Source organism: Mobula hypostoma, chromosome 4, assembly GCF_963921235.1.
Source record: "Mobula hypostoma chromosome 4, sMobHyp1.1, whole genome shotgun sequence".
In the NCBI taxonomy this organism is placed as follows: Eukaryota; Metazoa; Chordata; class Chondrichthyes; order Myliobatiformes; family Myliobatidae; genus Mobula; species Mobula hypostoma.
The window spans coordinates 41,128,283-41,152,041 of record NC_086100.1 but is presented as its reverse complement, the minus strand read 5'-3'; the positions used below and the strand labels follow the sequence as shown (position 1 = coordinate 41,152,041).

The window sequence follows — 23,759 nt, the reverse complement described above, 5'->3', positions numbered from 1 at the left end:
TTGCAGGTTGAGTTGGTGGTAAGGAAGGCAAATGAAATGTTGACATTCGTTTAGAGAGGATCAGAATATAAGAGCAAGGATGTGATGTTGAGACCTTATAAGGCACTGGTCAGACTGCACTTGGAGTATTGTGAGCCGTTTTGGGCCCCTTATCTATGAAAAGATGTACTGACGTTGTCACAAGAATGATTCCAGAAATGAAAGGATTAATGTCTCTGGAGCATTTGATTTGTCTGGGCCTATAATCACTGGAGTTTAGAAAAATGAGGGGGAATTTCATTGAAATCTATTGAATATTGAAAGGTCTAGGCAAAGTAGATGTGGAAAAGGTGTTTCCTATAGTGGTGAGTCCAGCTTCAGAGGGCCTCAGAATAGAGGGACAGCCATTTGGATCAGAAATGAGACGCAATTTCTTTAGCCAGAGGTTGGTGTATCTGTGGAATTAATTGCTGTGGTGGACTAGTCGTTTGAGCACACAAAGCAGAGGTTGATAGGCTCTTGGTTATGTTTATGTTGAACCCTAACATTAGGAGTCAGCATTACGGTATTTCTCGGGCTATCTTTCAGTATTTGTTTGGTCTTTTTGCCAATCGAAGCTGAATACAGTTTCATTATATTTTGCTCTGGCATGAATCCTACTGAATTAGCTGTAATATTAAGTATTCTACAGATTAAGCTAATTGCTTCACTTAAGATAATCAGATGTGATTTGATATATGTACCAACGTCACTCAAGTCTCTTCCAACTTATCAGACTCAGGTTTAATATCACCGTCATATGTCATGAAATTTGTTAACTTTATAGCAGCAGTACATGATAAATATAAAAAAATCTGAATTACAGTAATTATATGTAATTAAATAGTTAAATTAAGTAGTGCAAAAACAGATTTTTTTTTTAAAGTTGTGAGACGTTGATGCAGCCAGTCAGAATGCTCTCCACAGTACATTTGTAGAGGTTTGAGTGATTTCGGTGACAAACCAAATCTGCTCAAACTCCTGATGAAATATAGCCACTGTCTTGGCTTCTTTATAACTGTATTGATATGTTGGGATCAAGTTAGATCCTCAGAGAACTTGAAACCCAGAAACTTGAAATTGCTCCCCACTTCTGATCCCTCTATGAGGATTAAATTGTGTTCCCTCGTCCTACCCTTTCTGGTCCACAATCAGCATATTCATCATTTCTACACATTCATGAAATCTGTATGTTGCCCCTGTTGTCTTCATACATGTACTGCTTTATACTGAATTTCTTCCGTTATTTAGTGGTCCTGCTTCATCATCTTGCTGCTTCAGGGCACCTCCTTCAATTCCACCGTCATTCATGGTTTGGCATTAACAGACTATCTGATAAATTTGCTTTGAATTTTTGACACCATGTTACTGATATAAATTCAAAACAGCCTAATGTTATGACTATTGCCCTGAGGTTATTTCTTTAATCTGTGCTAGATATTTCCATACACAAGTTCAATTTTCTTTTATCCATCCCTTCTGGCGCTTAAATCCTACATCCATTCGATGTTTCTTGAAAATCTTTATGTATAACTTTTATCTAATACTATATAGAATTCACAAGTAAATGCTTATCTCAGTCTATTTTTTGATGATCAAATAAATACTTTATATGAATGAAGTGCTTCAATAGAAGGTTAAAGGAGATAATAGTTTGATTTCCTTCTGATAACAGATTTCATTGTTTTTTATGGAATATAAATTAATCCACAGGACCTGTGCTGCCTGGCAACCCATTGCAAGGTAGAAACTGCTTAATGCTTTCCCGTACCATCAACTCGCACATATTGATTGCCAATGTCAGATCTCCTAGCTGGTTTTGTACATTAGAAATAAAAACATTTGAATTTGAATCATAGATCACAACAGCACAGAAACAGGGCCTTCTGTCCATCTAGTCCGTGCTGAACTGTTATTCTGCACAGGCTCATCAACCTGCACCTGGACCATAGCCCTTCATACCCCTCCTGGCTATATACTTAGCCAAACTTATCGTAAAAGTTAAAGTTAAACCTGCATCTATCACTCCCTCTGGCAGCTTGTTCAAATTTCTTTTAGGAAGGTTAATTTCTTTTAAAATCTTGTCTAGTTTTTCCATTTTATTTATGCCAATTATATATATCGCTTTAGTACGTTTATTTCTTGAGTTATTTTAAATGTTGGCGCGTGGCCAAGTAGTTAAGGCGTTTGTCTAATGATTTGAAGGTCGCTAGTTCAAGCCTTGGTTGAGGCAACGTGTGTGTCCTTGAGCAAGGCACTTAATCACACATTGCTCTGCGATGACACCGGTCCTAATGCTCTTCCCTTGGACAACATCGGTGACATGGAGAAGGGAGACTTGCAGCATCGGCAACTGCTGGTCTTCCAGACAACCTTGCCCAGGCCTGCGCCCTGGAAACTTTCTAAGGTGCAAATCCATGGTCTCATGAGCCTAACGGATGCTTATTATTATTTTGAAGAATAAGAGTTTTCTTTTAGGGGTCTTTTTCTCCAAATAACTCAGTCCTCCAATACCATGTCAAGGCAACATGCACAGAGAATGTCTTGTATGTGCTGAAAGGTAAAGGGAGCTGGTACGAACATTTTTCTCAGTAAAATTACTGCAGTCAACCTGTCACCATTTAGACAAATATCAAGCTTTGCTCTCAATATACAGCACTTGAACATAGGAGTGCTTAGTTCTGCTGTGGTTTCAGCCATTTTACGTATTCAGTTAACAGCAAAAACCAAACCTTTTCATAACTTATTGTAGTTTAAAGACTTGCACAAAACCTGAGCTTCCAAATGAAAGAAATCTTCTGATTGTAGTGCCTGACTCAGAAGACAAAAACAAAAGAATAAAGCCAACTGGTTCAGTTTTGGACCATTATAAAAAGAGAATTAGTTTTCAACATGAAGCATTGTTCTTTAATCAGGTTGTATTTGAACTTATCAAAGTTTGCCAAAGTTTGGTTGTAATTTGACAGTACTGGCAGCTTTTTTCACGTTCAAGTGGGTTTGTCCATAATGGACTGCAGCTTTATTACCTAAGAATTCAATCAATCTTGTCAGACTAGTCAACTGGCAAAGTACCAGCCTGAAACAGAAAGGAAGTTCCTTCTAAATTTTTAGACTAAGCTTCATTTCTTTTTGCTGTCGCCTGCAGCTCTTTGAAATCCAGCAAGTTATCTTTTTAATTATACTTTTTGGTTTTATTGACAGAAAAGTTTTTGACCATCTTCCTACAAAAAAAAAATCAGCTTATGGGTTTAAATACAGTGCCTATAAAAAGTATTCACCCCCAACTTGGAAATTTTCATGTTTCACAACATTGATTCACAGTGGATTTAATGTTTTTTTTTGACACTGATCAATAGAAGAGACTCTCTTGTGTCAAAGTGAAAACAAATTGGTATACACTTATTGCAATTATTAAACAGTAAATAATTGATTGCATAATGACTCACCCCCTTCAAATCAGTATTTAGTAGATTCACCTTTGGCAGCAATTGAGTCTGTGTAGATAGGTCTCTATCAGCTTTGCATATCTGGATGCTGCAATTTTCCCCTATCCTTCTTTACAAAACTGCTCAAGCTCTGTCAGATTGCATGGGGATCATGAGTGAACAGCCCTTTTCAAGTCTAACTACAAATTTTCAATTGGATTGAGGTCTGGACTCTGACTTGGCCACTCCAGGACATTAACTTTGTTGTTTTTGAGCTATTCCTGTGTATCTTTGGCTTTATGCTTGGAGTCATTGTCTCGCTTTACAACAAATCTTCTCCAGCATTGTCTTGCTGGAAAACAAATCGCAGTTCTCTTAGATCAGATTAGATTTCATTATGAGGACATGCAGTGTCCTTATTGTCACTTAGTAATGCATGTATTAAGAAATGATACAATGTTTTTCCAGAATGATATCACAGAAACACATGACAAACCAAGACTGAAAAACTGACAAAACCACATAACTATAACATATAGTTACAACAGTGTAAAGCAATACCATAATTTGATAAGAACAGAACATGGGCATGGTAAGAGTCTCAAAGTCTCTCGAAAGTCCCATCATCTCACGCAGACGGTAAACCTCCAGCGCCGCAAACTTGCCGATGCAGCATCCTGGAAGCAACCAACCACAGTCCGGCCGAAAACTCAGAGCCTCTGACCAGCTCTCCGACACCAAGCACCGAGCACCATCTCTGCCGAGCATTTTGACCCCGGCTCCGGCAACAGGCAATAGGCAAAGCCGAGGATTTGGGGCCTACCCCTCCGGAGATTCTCGATCGCACAGTAGCAGCGGCAGCGAAGCAGGAATTTCAGAAGTTTCTCCAGATGTTCCTCTGTGCTTCTTTACGTCTGTCTCTATCAAATCAGGATTGTGTACGGCATCCTACTTCACAGATACGATATCATTCGGAACGGCTGCGCACACTGCCATCTTCTCCTCCCTCTTGCAGGCTGCATCATGTTTTCCTCAGGATTTCCCTGTATTTTGCTACACTACAAACATAGCATTTAGTATGATGGCCAAAAGGCACAATTTTGGTTTCATCAGACCATAGAACCTTCTTCCAGCTGATTTCAGAGTCTCCCACATGCCTTCTGGCAAACTCTTAGCTAAGATTTCATGTGAGTTTTTTTTTCACCAGTGGCTCTCTCTTTGCCACTCTCTCATAAAACTGCGACTGGTTAAGCACCTGGGCAACAGTTGTATGTGCAGTCTCTCCCATCTCAGCCACTAATACTTGTAACTCCTCCAAAGTGATCATAGGTCTCTTGGTGGCCTCCCTCACTAGTTCCCTTCTTGCACAATCACTCAGTTTTTGAGGATGGCCTGCTCTAGGCAGATTTACAGCTGTGCCATATTGTTTCTATTTCTTGATGATTGGCTTAACTGTACTCCAAGGAATATTCAGTGACTTGGAAATTTTCTTGTATACATCTCCTGACCAGTGCTTTTCATTAACCTTTTTGTGGAGTTTACTTGAAGTGTTCTTTTGTCTTCATCGTGTAGTTTTTGCCAGGATACTGACTCACCAGCAGTTGGACCTTCCAGATACAGGTGTATTTTTACCACAAACAATTGAAACACCTGGACTGCACACAGGTGATCTCCATTTAACTAATTATGCGACATCCAAAACCAATTGGCTGCACCAGTGATGATTTGGTGTGTCATATTAAAAGGGGGGGGGGGGAGATGAGTACTTATGCAATCAATTATTTTGTGTTCTATATTTGTAATTAATTTAGTAATTTAACTGTACTCCCAGGGATATTCAGTGACTTGGAAATTATCTTGTATCATAGTCATAGTCATAATCATACTTTATTGATCCTGGGGGAACTTGGTGTATCCATCTCCTGAATTGTGCTTTTCAATAACCTTTTCATGGAGCTGCTTGACTTAATGGTGTAGCTTTCGCCAGGATACTGACTCACCAGCAATTGGACCTTTGAGATGCAAGTGTAATTTTACTACAGTCAATTGAAACACTTTGACCGTACACAGGTTTCCAAAAACAGATCTCCATTTAACTAATTAAATGAGTTCTAAAACCAATTGGCTGCACCAATGATGATTTGTTGTGTCATATTAAGGGTGGGAGTGGGGAGTGAATGCTTATGCAATCAATTATTTTGTTTTATATTTTTAATTAATTTAGATCACTTTGTAGACTTTAACATACAAGTGTTTTTTTCTGTTGATTAGTGTCAAAAAAGTGTCAAATTAAATCCACTGTGATTCAATGTTGTAAAACAATAAAACATGAAAACTTCCGGTGGGTGGGGGGTACTTTTTATAGACACTGTATACACTCATTGGCCACTTGGTTAGGTACTGTATACCTATACACCTGCTTGCTAATAGAAATATCTAATTAGCCAATCGTGGCTGCAACTCAATGCATAGAAATATGCAGATGCATTCAAGAGGTTCTATTGTTGTTCAGAGTGGAGGGTGGAGGGGTGGGAAATGTGATCAAAGTGATTTTGACTGTGGAATGATAGTTAGCAGCAGACAGAGTAGTTTGAGTGTCTCAGAAACTGCTGATCCCTGGTATTTCACATACAACAGTCTCTACAGTTTGCAGACAGTGGTGTGAAAAACAAAAAAAATCCTGTGAGCGGATCTTCTGTGGGCAAAAATGCCTTGTTGATTCTGACAGGAAGGCGACATGAACTCAAATAGCCATGTGCTACAGTGTTGGTGTGCAGAAGAGCGCCTCTGTCGAACTTTGAAATGGATGGGCTACAGCAGCAGAAGACCACAAACATACACTCAGTGGCCACTTTATTAGGTACAGGAGGTGTCCAATAAAGTGGTCGCTGTGTGTATAGATCATGTAACTACAAATTAAACAATTAATAGGAGGCAATAATATGAAGTTAAAGCAGGAAAACAGATATTTTGTGAATTATAATGAAAATTATGATTTCAAAGCTTGAAGTACATGGGTGCAATTGTATCCATTTTATGTGCATTTAAAATCAAAATTAAATTAGATTAACATTTTAAATTGTGAAATAAATCATTTTTAATAACTTGACGGGCCTGACTATATAGTTCAATAGGTTGATGTCTATGTTTCTTTATAATATATTAAAATGTCATTACATTTCATAGTTCACTGATTGGATTTTGTAATATTACTGCAGATGTTAATGACCAAGTTGCCTATTGCATTCATTAAATATGTAGCTGCTTGAATTTGGTAATTCAATTACTAGAGTGTATTTTATAAATTGGTGACAATTCACAAAGGTATTGAGAAATAATTCCTAGTTTATTAGTTTATGGTCTGTTATTCTGATTCCTTGCATTTTGTCCGTGACTGATGCCATGCGAATCAACTAAATATAATTTATCAAAGACGACGCAGGAAGGAACTTCCTGACCGTATTATCACACAGTATCTCAGGCACTCGTTAGGAGAGCACGTTAACAATATAAAAAACACAGCAGTATACACTTGCTGCATTTAGCTAAATTTGCAGTGATACCAGACCTAGTAAGGTGAATTAATAGGTTTCACTAATACAAGATGAGAAACGATACACTCAATATTAGTACCTAGGATGCCCATACCAGACCTGCAGGTATAAGTTGTTGTAACTTTATACAAGTATGCATCTAGGGATAATGGAGCCATCTCCTGGGCGATTCTCATTTTATTGAAGATAACTTGTATGGATGTCTCAGTCCTGTATGGATGTCTCAGTAATGATCAGGGGTCTGGTTAGAGAGGAGGCGCAAACCTGCACATGTAGACCTGATGCCACCAGAGAAAGAGGGTCTTTACCTGTCCTGATCATTCAGAGCTATTTGTGTTGGAAGAGATTAATTGCCATCTTCTGTACATCATCTGCTCAGTGTTAAAACGTGAATGTTTGTACAGTGGGTGAAGATAGTGTACCTTATTTCAAAGTACATTTCAGTGTACCAAGCCTTGTACAGTTGGTGATTGTGTGGACCACGTCTTCTAACTTGAATAGGCTCCACTCCCTCCTGCAGGTGTGAGTAAGTACTTCTGTCTTGACCAGAGAACAGACAAGTGTGAGTGATTCTTTGTTGCATAACTTTCCAGTTCGGTTTAAATACCCGTCATTGTTCTGGACCAGAACAGTAAATATAAGGGATATTATCCAAACTGAGTTTTTGGTAGATTTTCTGGTGCGGCAACTTTGGTAATACAGATTATTGACTTTTTTTTGGATAAAAAAAGCTCCAGATGGAATCTGGTGTTTTTCTGGTATTTGATCTGATTGATACTTTCTGATGATATCAACCCGTTTATAGTTGTTAACTGTCTTACACAACATGTCAAGATGGTGAGATTGTGAGATTAAGTAAAAGCAATGATATGTTGGAAACGAAGGGTTGTTACTCTTGCAGCTTGTAACAGCGTTGAAAAAATGACAATCATTCATGTCAAATGATCTGATCTGTAATCTGCAGCACTCTAATGCTTTCCATTTCTTTTTTCCTATAGTACTGAGTGTGCAATGCCAAACGTTCCTCATCTCAAAAGTGGGGGAAGACTGGATTTTCCTGATTTTATTAGGATTGTTGATGGCCTTGGTGAGCTGGGCCATGGACTTTGCTATTGCTATGTGCTTGCAAGGTAAGAACACAATATTGCTGATTGTAATTGGAAATGGAAGGAAAATTGGGGGAGTTCATGGCCAATAGGTTAAAGGAAAATATGTAGGAGAATAGCATTAATTATAATTGTTCTGAGAACCAGAAAGTTGCCAAGGAGCTGAATGGCTGCCTTCTGTCTCATCAGGAAGCATTGTGGGAAATCTTCCATCTTGGGTTTGCTCTGATGACTGTGATGTACCTCCAGATGCTATATGGTCACTTTGATGGAGGTTGATGAAAATCTGCTTCCTTGCAGGAAGGAGAGGTGGGCTTTTGCTGTAATTTCTATGGTGAGAGATGGTTAATTAGTTAAAATGAACACTGGCCACTAAAATAGACTCAAAAGTTGAGCTGCTTTTGAGTCAGACAATATTACCATTTTTTTAAAAAAACCTGTTGTGTTCAAATCAGTTTGGACTCCAAATGGCACTGACATGGATCACTAAGGTAAATGTAACCTCAAAGTTATGCAATAGTGAGAGGACAGGAGGAAAACAAACATTTACCGTAAGCACAAATATCTTGAGCATGTGATCTCATATTGAGGTAACTTACTTGATTAAGATGAGTGTGATTATCTTCCCTTTGTAGTCTAGTAACATGACAATATTTCAACAATTTCATCATTTCCTTGCCTTTTAGAACACTTTGGCTCTGCTATTTTTCTGGTGCAAGTGAGGGGGATGTTGGGAGTGAAGTTTTAAAAAAAACTGATGAAGATCCTGGGAAGTGAAGGATTCTGCTGAGTTTAACAAAGTTAAAGTGACATGATGCAGAATATGCAACATTTGGCAGACTTGTGGATAGCGAGGATGGTTTTCAAAGGATATGATGGGATCAGCATATTGCTGCTCTATAAAGCTCTGGTTTGGTGTCATTTGAAGTATTGTGTGCAGTCCTGGTCACCACACTTTATGAAGGATATGGAGGCTTTGGAGAGGGTGTCGAAAAGTTTTACTGGGTTATTACTTGGAATAGAGTGTATTGCATTTAAGGAGAGGTTGGCCATATTGGATCATTTTCTCTGGAGCATAGAGATTGAAAGGCAGCTTGAAGGTATATAAAGTTATGAGAGGCATTGATGGTCAGAATCTTTTTCCTGGAGTGGAATTGTCAAGTACTGGAGGGTATTGGGACAGGGTGGGAGGTAAAAGAAGTCAGGGATTGGCATTGCTAATCAGAGATAGTATCACAGCTGCAGAAAGGGAGGGATCTTGAGTCAGTGTGGGTGCAAGTCAGAAATGGCAAGGGAATAATCACTCTATCGGTTAGTAAACTTTCAGATGACACAAAGGTTGGTGGTGTTGTGGATAGTGTAGGTAGTGTATCAATGGGACATTGATAGGATGCAGAACTGGACTGAGAAGTGGCAGATGGACTTCAATCCAGCAAAGTGTGAAGGAGTACATCTTGGAAGATTGAACTTGAAGGCGGACTACAGAGTTAATGGCAGTATTCTCAGCAGTGTGGAAGAACAGAGTGATCTTGGGGCCCAAATGCACAGATCCCCTAAAGTTGCCATGCAAGTTGATAGGGTGATTAAGAAGTTGAATGGTGTATTGGCCTCTATTAATTAGGGGATTGGGTTCATGAGCTGCAAGGTAATACTGCAGCTCTATAAAACTCTGGTTAGACCACACTGGGAGCATTGTGCTCAGTTCTGGTCATTTCATTGTAGGAAGGATGTGGAAGCTTTAGAGAGCATGTAGAGGATGTTGCCTGAATTAACTAACATGTCTTACTGAGGATAGGTTGAATGAGCTAAGGCTTTTCTTTTTGGAGCTAAGGAGGTTGAGAGGTGACTTGATTAAGGATCTCCTGTCCTCTCATCAGAAGGAAAACCGTACACAAGGGATCATTTAGAATAACAAGTGGATAAATAAAACTTTGAATCTCATAAAACTCAATATTTTAACCTACAGATGCAAAGGTTTTGCAGTGCCAACTGTTGTTTTATATTACCAAATCTATCTTTTAAGCTGAAGTTATGGGGATGGTTTGGATATGTGAAAGAGAATTGGATCAAGTCAGTCACAGGGCAATTTGAAGATTAGGCTTTAGACTAGTTAGAAGTCACAGAATAAGTTGGAAATTTGGTTTGTATTGAAGCTGATGCCGGTTTTCATTTGTGATCCTGTGTAGTCTTTACCCTCGATGTTTTATCGGCAATCAAAATGCTGATTTGTTATAAGATTTTTTGAGGGGAGGAACTTAACTGTAACTCAGAGCTAGAAAGTTTATGTATTTCAGATTCCACAACATTGTGGTACTTTCTAAGTATTATTAGATTGGTTTTGGGGTAACAAGAAGGTTCTATACTGTGAAATAAAACAAAGATTGGCTTTCAACCTACAACCAATACATTGAGCATTCCTGGTTTCAATTTTGGAAACCGTGGTAACAGTATGCAGTGCTGTACTATAGGTTTCAGCCCTAGTTCTCTCATCAGTATTAGACAAGATTCATAGTTCTATTTGTTGTTTTCACTAATATTTACAGATTTTCATGAAGGCGTTCTGAATTTTGAATGATCTCAAGTTTTTGAGCTTTTATCCATTGGAATTGAATTCGGATTACCTGGATTTAGTTTACAAACTATCTACAATTATTATGAAATTCTGCATGTTTAAAAACTTTGCTTAGCTTCAGATGTGTAGGCAGTTTGCAGACAGGCATAAAAGCCAATTGGATTCCAGTAATGCGGGATTTAAACTTTATTGATTGGATTATCTAAGTGCAAGAGGCTAAGTTGCATGAAATTTGTAAAGTGTACCTAAGGATTTTATAAAGCTGTATGTAGAGAACCCTCCTAGGGAGAGGATTATACTTGACCTTGGGGAATGATGATGTGCAAGTAATCTAACTGTCTCTGCACTGCAACCATTTGGGAACACTGACTATAATTCCGCAAGCTTTCTGGAGTCATGGAAAAGGACAGGTTTGGTCCCTGAGCTGGGGGAAGGCAGATTTCAATAGTGTAAGGCAGGACCCAGCAGAAGCAGAATGGAGCAGGTGCTAGGAGTGAAAACAACATCTGATCATTTGGAGGTGGTTAAAAACAAGATATGAGGAGTTCAGAGGCAACATCAGAAGTAAAGAAGTAAGGCATAAGAAGTATAGTTTGATTAAGAAAAAGAGGGAAACATATGGTGGGTATAGGAAATTGGTACTGAGCGTGTCTTTTCGGCTTTATAGAGGATGAAAGAGAGAACATGAGAAAGCAATCAGGAGATCAAAAAGGGGATATGAAATGGCCTTGGGAAGTAGAAATAATGAAGATCATAAAACCTTTTATAAGTAAATATTAGAAGTTAGAAAGTAGTTAAGGAAAAGGGGATGTCTCTAGGCATTATAGGGTTAATCCCTGTGTGATGCCATGGGATATGAGTGAGATCCTGAATGAATACTTCTCCTCGGTATTCACCAGGGAGAAGAATATGGTGGCAGGAGAACAATGGGATCAGCACTCTTGATATTCTGGAGCATTGCTTTTATCAGGAAGAAGGAAGGGTTAGAAATACTGGAGTATGCTTGGATGGTAACCTCCTTGGGGACTGACGGATCTATCCCAGGGTGCAATGGAGGAGATTGCTGAGGCTTTGATGGAGATATTTGCTTCTCTGTTTTCATGGGTGAAGTTTCAGAACATGCTCTTTTTGTGCAGGAGAGATCATGGCTCTCAAATCTGACTGATTTTTCTGAGGGGATAACTGAGAAAGTGGTTGAAGGCAGCATGGGGAATGTGGTTGGCATGGACCAGAAAACTTTTGATAAGATAGCATGTGGTAGCTGGAACATTAAGTTAAAGAACAAGGGATCCAAGGTGTATTGGCAAACTGAAACCAAATTTGCTTGGTCATAGGAAGGAGAGGGCCTTCTTTAACAGGAAGTCTGTAATATGTGGTGCCAGGACCTATATTGTTTGTCATATATATAACTAACATTGAGAATGTAGGTGGTTCAATTAGTAAAGTTACAGACAAGGTTTAGATGGGGGCAGAAACTGTTAGGTGTGTCCAGGAGGGATTTCTGACTCAATATATAGACAGGCCGACTAGAAGAGAGACCATACTGGACCTGGTGCTAGGCATGAACCAGGTCAGGTGTCAGTTTTCTCAGTGGGTAAGCAGGTCGGAGACAGCATCTACAGTCTTGGACATAGATAGGAGTAAATGGTATAAGAAAGTGTTTAATTGGGGATGAGGAATTATGATGCTATTAGGCAGGAACTGGGGAGCGTAAATTGGGAATAGATATACTCAGGGAAAAGTACAACAGAAATGTGGAGTTCATGTAGGGAGCACTTGCAGGGGGTTCTAGGTAGGTTTGTCCACTTTGAAGCTGGGAAAGAATGGTAGGATGAAGGAGCCATGGTTGATGAGAGATGTGGAACATCAAGTTGAGAGGAAGAAAGGAGCATACTTAAGGCTTAGATAGCAAGAATCAGATGGAGCTCTAGAGAGTTACAATGTAGCCAGGAAAAAGCTGAAAAATAGACCTAGGAGAGCTAGAAGTGGGTATGAGAAGGCCTTGGCAAGTAGGATTAAGGAAAACCCCACGGTGTTCTACATGTATGCAAAGAACAGGAAGGTAGCCAGAGTGAGGGTAAGATTAATATCAGGGGTAGTAGAGAAAATGTGCCGGGAGGTAGGGGAGGTCCTTAATGAATACTTTACCAGTATTACTAGTGAGAAAGATTTTATATTTTGTGAGGATGGGGTAAAACAGGCTGATTTACTAGAACAGGTCAATATTAAAAAATAGGAATGTGCTTTAACTTTTGAAAAACGTTAAGACATACAAGTCCCCACGGCCAGATGGGATACACACCAGCTTACTACAGGAAACGAGGGAAGAGGTTACTGTAGCTTTGTGTCCTCACTGGTCACAAGAGTTGTACCAGATGATTGGAGCGTGGCAAATGTTATTCCTTTGTTGAAGAAAGGGAGTAGGAATTATAGACCAGTGAGTGCACAAAGTATTGGAGAAGATCCTTAGGGACAGGATTTATGAACATTTGGAGAAGCACAGTCTGATTAGAGATACTTGGCATAGTTTTGTGTGGGGCCTGTCATGTCTCACAAGCCTGACTGAATTCCTTGAAGATGTGATGAAGCACGTTGATGTAGGCAGAGCAGTGGCTGTGGTGTATATGGAATTTAGTAAGGCGTTTGACAAGGTTCTTCATGTTAGCCTCATTCAGAAAGTCAGGAAGCATGGGATCTAGGGAAACTTGGCTGCATGGATGCAGAACCGGCTTCCCTGTGGAAAGCAGAGGGTGGTAGTAGATGGAGCATATTTTGTCTGGAGGTTGATAACTAGTGGTGTTCGCAGGGATGAGTTCTGGGAGTGCTCTGTGATTTTTTTTATAAAAGACTTGCATGAGAAAGTGGAAAGGCTGGTTAATAAGCTTGTAGATGACATGAAGGCTAGTGGAGTTGTGGATGGCCTGGAGGGTTGTTGTAGGTTGCTGCAGGACATTACAGCGTGCAGAACTGAGCAGAGAAGCAGCAGATGGAGTTCATCAGGAAAGTGTGAAGTGATTAATTCTGGAAGGTCAAATTTGAAGGCAAAATACAGCTATTTGAATAGCAAGCTCCTTGGTACCACACAGGAACGGAGAGATCTTGAAGTCCATGTCCATAGATCCCTCAAAATTGCCTCATAAGTAGATGGGTTTGTTAAGAAGGCATATGGCATGTTAGCCTTCATTAGTTGGAGGATTGATTTAAGAAGCTGCAAGGTAATGTTGCGTCTCCTTAAAACTCTGGTGTGGCCATACGTGGAATATTGCATTCAGTTCTATTGGAAGGGTGGGAAAGCTTTGAGAGGGTGCAGCGGAGGTTTATCAGAACGCTGCCTGGACTAGAGAGCATGTCAGATGAAGACAGGTTGAGCGAGTTCGGGCTTTTCTCTTTGGAGTGAAGGTGGATGAGAATTGATAAGGTGAGAGGTGTTCAAGATTGATAAGGGGCATAGATCGAGTGGATAGTCAGAAACTTTTTCCCATGATGGAAATGGCTAATATGATGGGGGATAATTTTAAGGTGATTGGAGGAAAGTATAGGAGGAGGATGTCAGAAATAAGCTCTTTACAAATGGAGTGGTGGGTATGTGGAACGCTTTGCCAGGGGTGCTGGTAGAAGTTGATACATTACAGGCATTAAAAAAAACTCTTAGATAGGCACATGGGTGGTAGGAAACTGGGGATTAGATTGTTCTTAGAGTAGATGAAAAAGTTGGCACAACATTGTGGGCCAGAGGGCCTGTACTATGCTGTAATGTTCTATATAAAATAAAAATTGGGCAATTTTTTTTTAACAGAGGTTACTTATTGATACAGTGGCCAGGCCCATGGATCAGATAGAAATTTATCTAAACAAGTACAAGATAATGTGTTTTAAGAAGTCAAATTCTGGAGGACATATAATGGCAGGGTCCTTAGGAGTTTAGATGAGCAGAGGGACCTTGACACGCACCTCTACAGCCTGTTGAAAGTGGCAACATGGGCAGTGGATAAGGCATTTAACATGGTTGCCTTCATAGACCGGGATAATGAGTATAAGAGTTAGAATTTCATATTGCAACTATTAAAACAAAAGACAGCATTGAAATATAGTCTGCAGGTCGGGTTGCCACACTGCAATAAGAATATGGTAGCAATAGCCATCCAACAAGTGATTGACCAGGATTGACCTGGATTGGAGCATTGTAGTTTTAAGAAGAGATCAGATATGCTGTGTTTTCTTCTCAGTAGAGAGGTGACCTTATGGAGATTTATATAATTATGAGGAGAATCTACAGCTAAAGGTCACAAGTTTTAAGTTAGAGGGGAGAAAATTAAAGGAGACTAGAGGGATACATTTTTCACAATGAGGTAGGAAGTAGTGGAGACAGCTAGGATTCCAACATTGAAAGGGAGTTTGGATAGATACTTACAGTGCCTTGATAAAGTATTCAGCCCCCAACACTTTGTTCTCGTAAATGAGTATTACAACCAGGGATTCTGATCAATTTAACTGAGAACTTTTTTTTTCCACAGTAGAGCTGAAAAAACAGGGAAAATTGTAAAGCATGAAAAACTAAAAATTCAAAAAACCGAAATTGTCTGCTGTTCAAAAGTATTCATCCCCCTTTGCTCAGTACTTGGTTGAACCACCTCTTGCGGCTCTTACAGCCAGTAGTCCTTTGTATGTCCCTATTAGCTTTGCACAACATGATGGAGCAAAATTTGTCTAATCCTCCTTGCAAAATTGCTCAGACTGTGCCCAGTTAGTTGGGGAGCAGCGGTGGACAGCAATCTTGAGGTCTTTCCAGAAATGTTCAATCAGGTTGTCAGGACTCTGACTGAGCCGCTCAAGAACATCTATTTTCTTCATTTGAAGCTACTTCATGGTTGCTCTGGCAGTGTGCTTTGGGTCATCGTCCTGCTGAAAGGTGTATTTCCTTCCCAGTTTAAGCTTTCTGGCAGAGGCGAGCGGGTTTTTATCAAGGATCTCTGTCTGTATTTAGCAGCGTTCATCTTCCCATCAATCCTGACCAGACTTTCAATCCCTACTGCTGAAAAGCATCCCCATAGCAAAATGCTACCTCCATTATACTGTACAGTAGCGATGGTGTTACCTGGCTGATGCATAGTATTAGAATTATACCACATGTACTGTTTAGTGTTGAGGCCAAAAAGCTCCACTATGGTCTCATCTGACTACAAAATCTTCTTCCACGTCTTTATAGTATCTTCTAAGTGATGCCCTGAAAAGTCTTTACGGGCAAGGATATGTTTTTTTTTAGCTAGGGTGTCTTCCTTGCAACTCTTCCATAAATATACTTTTTGAGCAAAGCCTTAGAGATCGTGGAGCCATGAACTTCACCTCCAGTTGCAGCAACTGACTTTTGTAGCTCACTCAGAGTGATTGTTGGCATCACAGTAGCCTCTCTAACAAGTGTCATTCTCCTCTGGCAACTAAGTTTAGAGCAGAGGCCCGATGTCGGCAGTGCGGCTGTGGTTTTATGATGGACCTCACTGAGCTCCGAGATATGTTCAGTGCCTTTGAGATGGTCTTATACTCTTCCTCAGATTTGTGTTTCTCTATTAACACTTCCCTAACTTGTCTTGAATGCCCTTTTGTCTTCATTTTGGTTTCATCTGGTGAAAATCTACCATACTGTTAGACCTTACAGATAGAGGGTATGTTTATCTTATGAATTCATTGAAAGCAGGTGATCCTCCAATTTTCTGCATCAACAAATTGGGTGAGTTAGTAAGGTAATATACAGTATTGCACCTGCGGAAAGTTAACATGGTAATTACAGAGGGAATGACTACATTTTCAGTCTCGCAATCTTGGTTTTTAATTTTTAGTTAATTGTTAACAAGTTTTGGAATTTTTCTTTTGATTTGCTAAAATTCACAATGTTTTGTAGATTAACTCAATAAATCCTACTTCAATATATAAATTTTTAAAAAATGAGTCAGTAAAATGTGAAAATAGTTGTGAGGGCTGAATACTTTTTCAAGGCACTGTGTATTGGAAAGGAATAGAGGGATATGGGGCTACTGAAGGCATGTGTGATTAGCATGGATAGACATCATAGCAAAAAGCGGTCATTTCTGTGCTGTACAGTTCTATCAGTCTTTGATTCACTCCAAAAGACTGTTTAAACAGATATTCAACAGCTGCTCCCAATGGCTGATTTTGAGGTAGTTAACTCACTGTAGTGGAAATTTACAATTATTGGTGGGAGCTTAGCAGCTTCGTAATTTAACAAACACCATCTTATTGTGTTCTAGACTGAAATTAGTTCCCAGTTGCGAGAGAGAGAGAGAGAGGGAAGATGTTATTTGTCACTTCATTAAACAGCTTGTTGATATTAAGTGAGAATGAGAAATTGCTTTCATTTTAAATTGATCTGGGCTAAATTTGAATTCAGGAGCTTGTGGGATAAGCTGTGGAGGTATAAGCTGCGTAGAAATGTCTTCATTCTTGTACTTCTCATCCTTCAGATGTGTTAAGATAATTTGAAGGGAAAGTTATTAGAAGACGTGCTTTTTATAAATCATTTTAATTATTTGTGGACTGCATGGCCTCAACCATTACAGATTAATAGCACTATGTTTCTCTTGTTATTGCTTGTTAGATTAGATTTCCTCAACATCAGCTAAATTAGTGTAAATCTGTGTTATTTCTTAAGAAATATTTTCTCTTCCAATGGATTATTTTTCTGAAAAAATATTGCTCCTCACTCACCAGCCTTCCTTTCCCAAACTCACTGACAGGTTTGATGTGGAACAAACTTCAATTCTTGCATCTTTTCATCGATATTGTGGGCATGATCGAACTCCCCAACGTGTGCAAGACGATCACATTATTTTTGTTTCTCAGTTGGCTCATTCCATCTTCAGAAACGTTGCTGTCATGACCCAATGTTAATGTTATTTAATACCCCAGTATTCCTAGAACCATTTTTTTGTCATTCATATTAAAATTGTGGTGCTGTTTCTCCACACCGGGCTCCATATTTTGAGAATACTTTCCATTATGATTTCACTGGGGTACCGTTACCTGGTTTAGCCTGCCTGTTGAAGCAGTGTAACAGAGTGTGGCCACTGTCGCATGCAAACAGCTACTTGGAGCCACAGGTGAGAGCTGAGTGTCTGCTGGCAACCCAAGATGAGTGAGCTGCCCTGGAATGGTCACGACAAGCCCCTTCGCCAGAGGTGCTACCCCACCCCTGACACCCCCATACATCCTGGCATGTGAATAAAGCTGAAACAAGTTTGAATGAGTTTAAAACAAATGACACCTCTGGATTTAATTTCACAACATGATGCTGTGACTGTTCAAAAGTAAGTCATTGGAAATTTGAAAATGAGTGAAGCTGAAAATATTCATCAGGTATGGCAGTGCCTGTGGTAAGGGAGTTAAAACTTCAAGGTGACATTCTTACATCACTCTATTTCCCTCGTTTTCTCATTACGTTGATGTATTAAACTGCTGGTGCAGTGCACTTAATCTGATGACCTGCCCAACCAGTGATGAAAAAGATTCATTCACAGCACAGTCTTCTGTATAGAGCGGATTGACATGTGGGCACGTTGTCACATCCCCTTCAAACAATAACACATGTATTGTTAACATTCAAGAAGTGTAGGTGCTTGATTTTTTTTTTGTAAAAATCAATCTTAGAAAAATAGGTCACTGATGAAATTTCATGCCTGATTCTGAAAGCTTTGTGAACCAAATCTTAATTGAGTGATAAGTAAGTTTTCCATTTGTAGAGTAGGCCCTGATTCTCAATCATCTTAGTAGAAGAATAAGAAATAAAGCTTAGGGTTTACAGTAATAAGGATAATTAAAATAGGGGAAATAATGTATCTGAGTATTACAGAACTTTGCACTGTTGCATTTTTTGCAATGGACAGAGAATAAATGGATTATATTTTCATACATCTTGCAAAACTGAACTATGAACCTGAAATACAAACCTTACCTTCTGCTTCCACCAGGTACTGCCTTAACTTTTGTACATAGTGCTGTGAAAGAATCTTTCACATCTCTGGTTGAACAGGTCATCAGATTAGGAGTATTGTATCAGCATTTTAATACATTGTTATAAACAGAAAATGAACAATTTTTCCAGTGTTAACTCTTCTCTTATCTCAGATGCTGCCTGTTCGGATGAAGATTTTCTACTGCACCCACTTTCCTTTCAAATTTCCACTTTCCACAGTGTTTAGAATGGATTTTAAAATAAGTACAAAGGGGAGCAGACATTAAGCTTGTCTTGGCTCATCTATTTGGAAAAAAAGCATGAGAACTAAAACAGAATGAATGTATGAAGTATGAATGGTGTGATGCCACGTAAGCAGTACTGTATTTAAGTTTCTGTCTCTTTGAAAGTGACAGCTGGTATTTAAGAGAAAGTTCATTCAACTGCTATATTTGTGTTGCAGTTATTTTCTGCTTTGATTGCTTTAGTTTAACATAATTTTTTTTGATTGGGTCCACTTTCAAGTAAAATGTTTATTTTCTATACGTCACTATTTTTATAATTAATGAGCGATCATAAATGTAATTTACTTTGGTGCATTCCGCCTTTCAAGTTTCATGAAGATATACTTTAAGGATGGTATATTTTCACAGCAGTACTGTACATTTAGCTAGTTGCATTATTTAGGTTATTTGTAGTTTAAAGAAGACATATTTTCTGTCAATGGAGTATACTCTAACATTGCCATTGCTGCTTTGTTCCCTTCTAGAACTTTGCTCTGTTGTACAAAGTAATTGCTAGTAGAACAGTGATTAATTTGCCAGATGCTTAGAGGCTTGGACCAGTAATCCAAAGACTCATGGTGGCTATGGAATTTAAATTCAATTAATAATCTGGAATCTTGAAGAAAAAATATCGTGAAGGTGGTGATGAGTCAACTTCTTAACTTGTTGCAGCCCTCTTGAAGAAGGTGCTGCCACAATATTTTTGAGTGGAGAGTTCTGAAGGAAGAATGGTGATATAGAGTATCTTCAAGCTAGGATGGTGTGTGATTAAGAGGGAATCCTGCAGATGGAGGGTCACCCATGTACCTGTGCTCCTTGTCGGATTTGGGAGATACTGTCAGAATAGCCTGGATGAGTTGTGGATTGAACACACTGCACCTGTTGGGGAGGGAGAGAATATTTGAGGCTGATGGCTTTCCAGTTGGAAGCCTTTGTCCTGGATGATGTCAGGCAACTTGAATGCTGTTGGAGCTGCACTCATGCAGGCAGGTGGAGAGTATTTGATCAGAGCTTTATGAATTGTAGGTGACAGCCAAGCGTATCATGTCCAGAAGGTGAGTCATTCACTACAGGATACTCAGCTTCTGCCTTTGTTGTTAATGCAGCATTGTTGGCCAGAGAACAATGAGAGCGAAGGACTTGGTGAGAATGGTACTGAATATCAAAGGTAAGTCAAATCACAGAGAAAATCTGCAGATGCTGGAAATCCAAGAAAATGCTGGAGGAGCTCAGCAGGCCAGGCAGCATCTATGGAAAAAAGTACAGTCAACAATTTGGCCCAAAATTTATTATCAAAATACGTGTATGTCACCATATACCATCCTGAGATTAATTTTCTTGCGGGCATTTGCAGTAAATACAAAGAGAAACAATAGAATCAATGAAAACGCACGGAGCGTCATTCTGGTAGCTGATCACTGTTGTCAGCAGTCATGAAAAGCACTCCCTGATACCTTCCCTATCATTGTGGGGGACTTCAACCAGGCCAGCTTGAAGAAGTCTCTGAACATCTACCACCAACATATCACCTTGTGGATCCAGAGGAGTCAACACACTTGACCAGTGTTACACCACCATCAGGAATGCCTTCTGTGTTGTCCCATGCCCGCACTTTGGAAAATCCATCCACGAGGTTATACTTCTACTCCAGGAGACTTGAGGTCTGCGGAGGGTTGGACCTGTGGCATTCAAGACTGGTGATGCACTACTGTACGAGAAATCCAGGTATGATCTGTGGAAGGCTATTTTAAGAGCGGTAAAACAATTCCAATTGAAGTTGGTGACCGAATCAGACGCTGGTCAGCACTGGCAGGGTTTGTGGGCCATTACTTCTTAAAAGGCGAAATCTAACATCGTGAAAGGCTGTGTTGCCTCACCCCCAGATCAGCTCAATGCCTTTTATGCTTGCATTGAAAGGGAGAATAAAGCTATGCTGGCGTGAATCCCTGCAGCATCTGGTGACCCTGTGGTCACTGTCTGATGTCAGGACATCTTTCAAGAGGGTGAACCCTTGAAAGGCATCAGGGCCGTCATGGTGCCTCTGGCAGGGCACTGAGAACTTGTGCCAAACAACTGGCTGGAGCGTTTAAAGACATCTTCAATCTCTCACTGTGGCATTCGGAGGTTCCCACCTGCTTCACAAGAGGAACTATCGTGCCAGTGCCCAAGAAAAGCAGGGTGAGTTATACCAACAACTGGTGTCCAGTTGCACTCACATCAACTGTGATGAAGTGCTTTGAGAGGCTGGTCACGGCCAGAATCAACTCCTGCCTGAGCAAGAATGTGGAGCAGGTGCAATCTCACTGGCTCTCCACTTGGCCTAGGATCACCTGAACAATAGCAATACCTATCTACGTCAGGCTGTTTGTTTACTGATTACAACTCAGCATTCAACATAATCACGCCCTCAGTTCTAATCATCAAACTCCAAAACCCGGGCCCCTGTACTTCCCTCTGCATCTGTATCTTACCCTCCCTCATCGGGAGACCGCATTCAATGAGGATCGGAAATAACATCTCCTCCTTGCTGACAATCAACACTGTCGCACCTCAAGGATGTGTGCTTCGCCCACTGCTCTACTCTCTACGCCCACGCCTGTGTAGCTAGGCACAATTCAAATGCCATCTGTAAATCTGCCAATGTCATGTGTTTAATTGGCAGAATTTCAGATCGTGACAAGGGGGCATACAGGAGGTGAGATAGAACAGCATTTGAGTGGTGCCACAACAACAACTTTGCACTCAACGTCAATAAGACCAAGGAGCTGATTGTGGACTTCAAGAGGGGGAAGTAGAGGGAACACTCACCAGACCTCATCGTGGGATCAGCAGTGGAAAGGGTGAGCAGTTTCAAGTTCCTGGGTATCAATATCTCTGAGGCCCAATATATTGACACAATTACAAAGAAGGTACAATAACAGCTATATTTTATTAGGTGTTTGAGGATAATTGGCATGTCAACAAAGACACTTGCAAATATAGAGAGCATTTGATAAAGTGATGCACAATAAATTATTCAAAATATTACAGGAAACTCTGGATCTCGATTCGAAAGACCTCCGCCTAATCAGAAATCTGTACTGGGAACAAACTGCCGCTGTCAGAATAGATGGAGAAGTGAGTCAGTTTACGAAAATCAAGAGAGGCAGTAGACAAGGGTGTGTTTTCTCCCCTGATTTGTTTAATGTGTACAGTGAAACAATATTACAAAAAATAAGAGACATCCTGGGGATCAAAGTTGGCAGTGAAAACATCCATAATTTAAGATATGCAGATGACACTGTTAATTGCAAGTACGGAAGAAGAACTACAAAACTTAATTGAGAAAGTTGTTGAAGAAAGTGCAAAAATGGGTCTATCTATCAATTGCAAAAAGACATAATGTATGGTGATATCCAGAAAGAAGGAGAATCCTATCTGCAGGCTGAGAATAAATGGGGAAGACATAAAACAAGTACAGAACTTTTGCTACTTAGGAAGCTAGGTGACATCAGATGGCAGATGTGACATGGACATCAAAAGAAGAATAGGGATAGCAAAAGATACCTTTACAACAATGAAGAGTATACTTTATCAACACTAAACTAGGCATGACAACCTGCCTGAGTGCACTGAAATGTTACGTTTATCCAGTTATGTTATATGGCTCAGAATGTTGGACAATATCTAGTAACATGAGGAAATGAATTGAAGCAACAGAGATGTGGTTTTTGAGAAGGATGCAAAGAATATCATGGACGAAACAAATATCTAATGAGGATATCATGAACAGAGCATACACAAAAAGAGAAATAATGTGTGAGATCATGAAAAGGCAACGTAACTTTATTGGACATGTGATTAGGAAAGAGGAGTTAGAATGCATGGTAATTATTGGAAAGATTGAAGGGAAGAAAGCAAGAGGAAGACAAAGACAAATGATGATGGAGACAGCAGCCAGAGAACTGGAAATGAATACCAATGAATTGATCCACTTGACCCGAAACAGGAGTGTGTGGGCCATGGCAGTCAAAGCCCAAACTGGGCACGGCATCTGATGATGATGATGATTATAGAGAATATTCTAACTGGTTGCATCACTGTTTGCTTTGGAGGGGCCACTGCACAGGATCAGAAGAAGCTGCAGAATTTAGTAAATTCAGCCGGCTCCATCATGGGTACCAACTTACCCAGCATCAATGACATCTTCAAAAGGCAATGCCTCAAAAAAGTGGTATCCATTATTAAGGACCCCCATCATCCAGGACATGTTCTTTGCTCATTGCTACTATCAAGGAGGAGGGGCAGGAGCCTGGAGATGCACACTCAGTGCTTCAGGAACAGCTTTCCCCTCCTCTATCAGATTTCTGAATGGACAATGAACCCATGTACACTACCTCAGTATGTTTTGCCTTTTTTGCTGTCTTTTTGCACTACTTACTTAATTACATTTTTAAATATATATCTATTGTAATTCATTGTTTTTTATTATTATGTATTGCAATGTACTGCTGCCACAAAACAAAAATTTCATGACATATGCCAGGAATATTAAACCTAATTCTGATTCTGATTTATATTCTAGTCCACCAGTCGTCATGGTTGGCTTTGAACTTGTGTGTCGGCATAAACACAATTTTGGCTGTGTCCAGTTACCAAGCCACCTATTTATCAAACTTGTACTTCAGTAACACAGTGGAGGCCACATTTCCAGTGAGTCCATGTTGGCACTCTGCAATCTCATTGATTTCAGTCCTCTTCTTTATTTCCCTGTGCTGCTCCAGTTAATTCTTTCTGACTGTACATCTGCCTCTCAACTCCCACCAATTCTCCTGCCACACTCCTAACCCAGGGACTA

At 39.8% G+C, this 23,759-nt stretch overlaps 1 protein-coding gene across 2 annotated transcripts in view; it reads left to right on the top strand.

Annotated features, from left to right (window-relative positions):
* The window catches only part of LOC134345279 (chloride channel protein 2-like), a 556,059-nt gene that overhangs the window by 237,257 nt on the left and 295,043 nt on the right, over positions 1 to 23,759 (top strand). For both annotated transcript variants that reach the window (XM_063045696.1, XM_063045695.1), the window contains exon 3: positions 7,996 to 8,127. In XM_063045696.1, the coding sequence (XP_062901766.1) occupies positions 7,996 to 8,127 (132 nt within the window). The remainder of the gene's footprint in view (positions 1 to 7,995; positions 8,128 to 23,759) is intronic.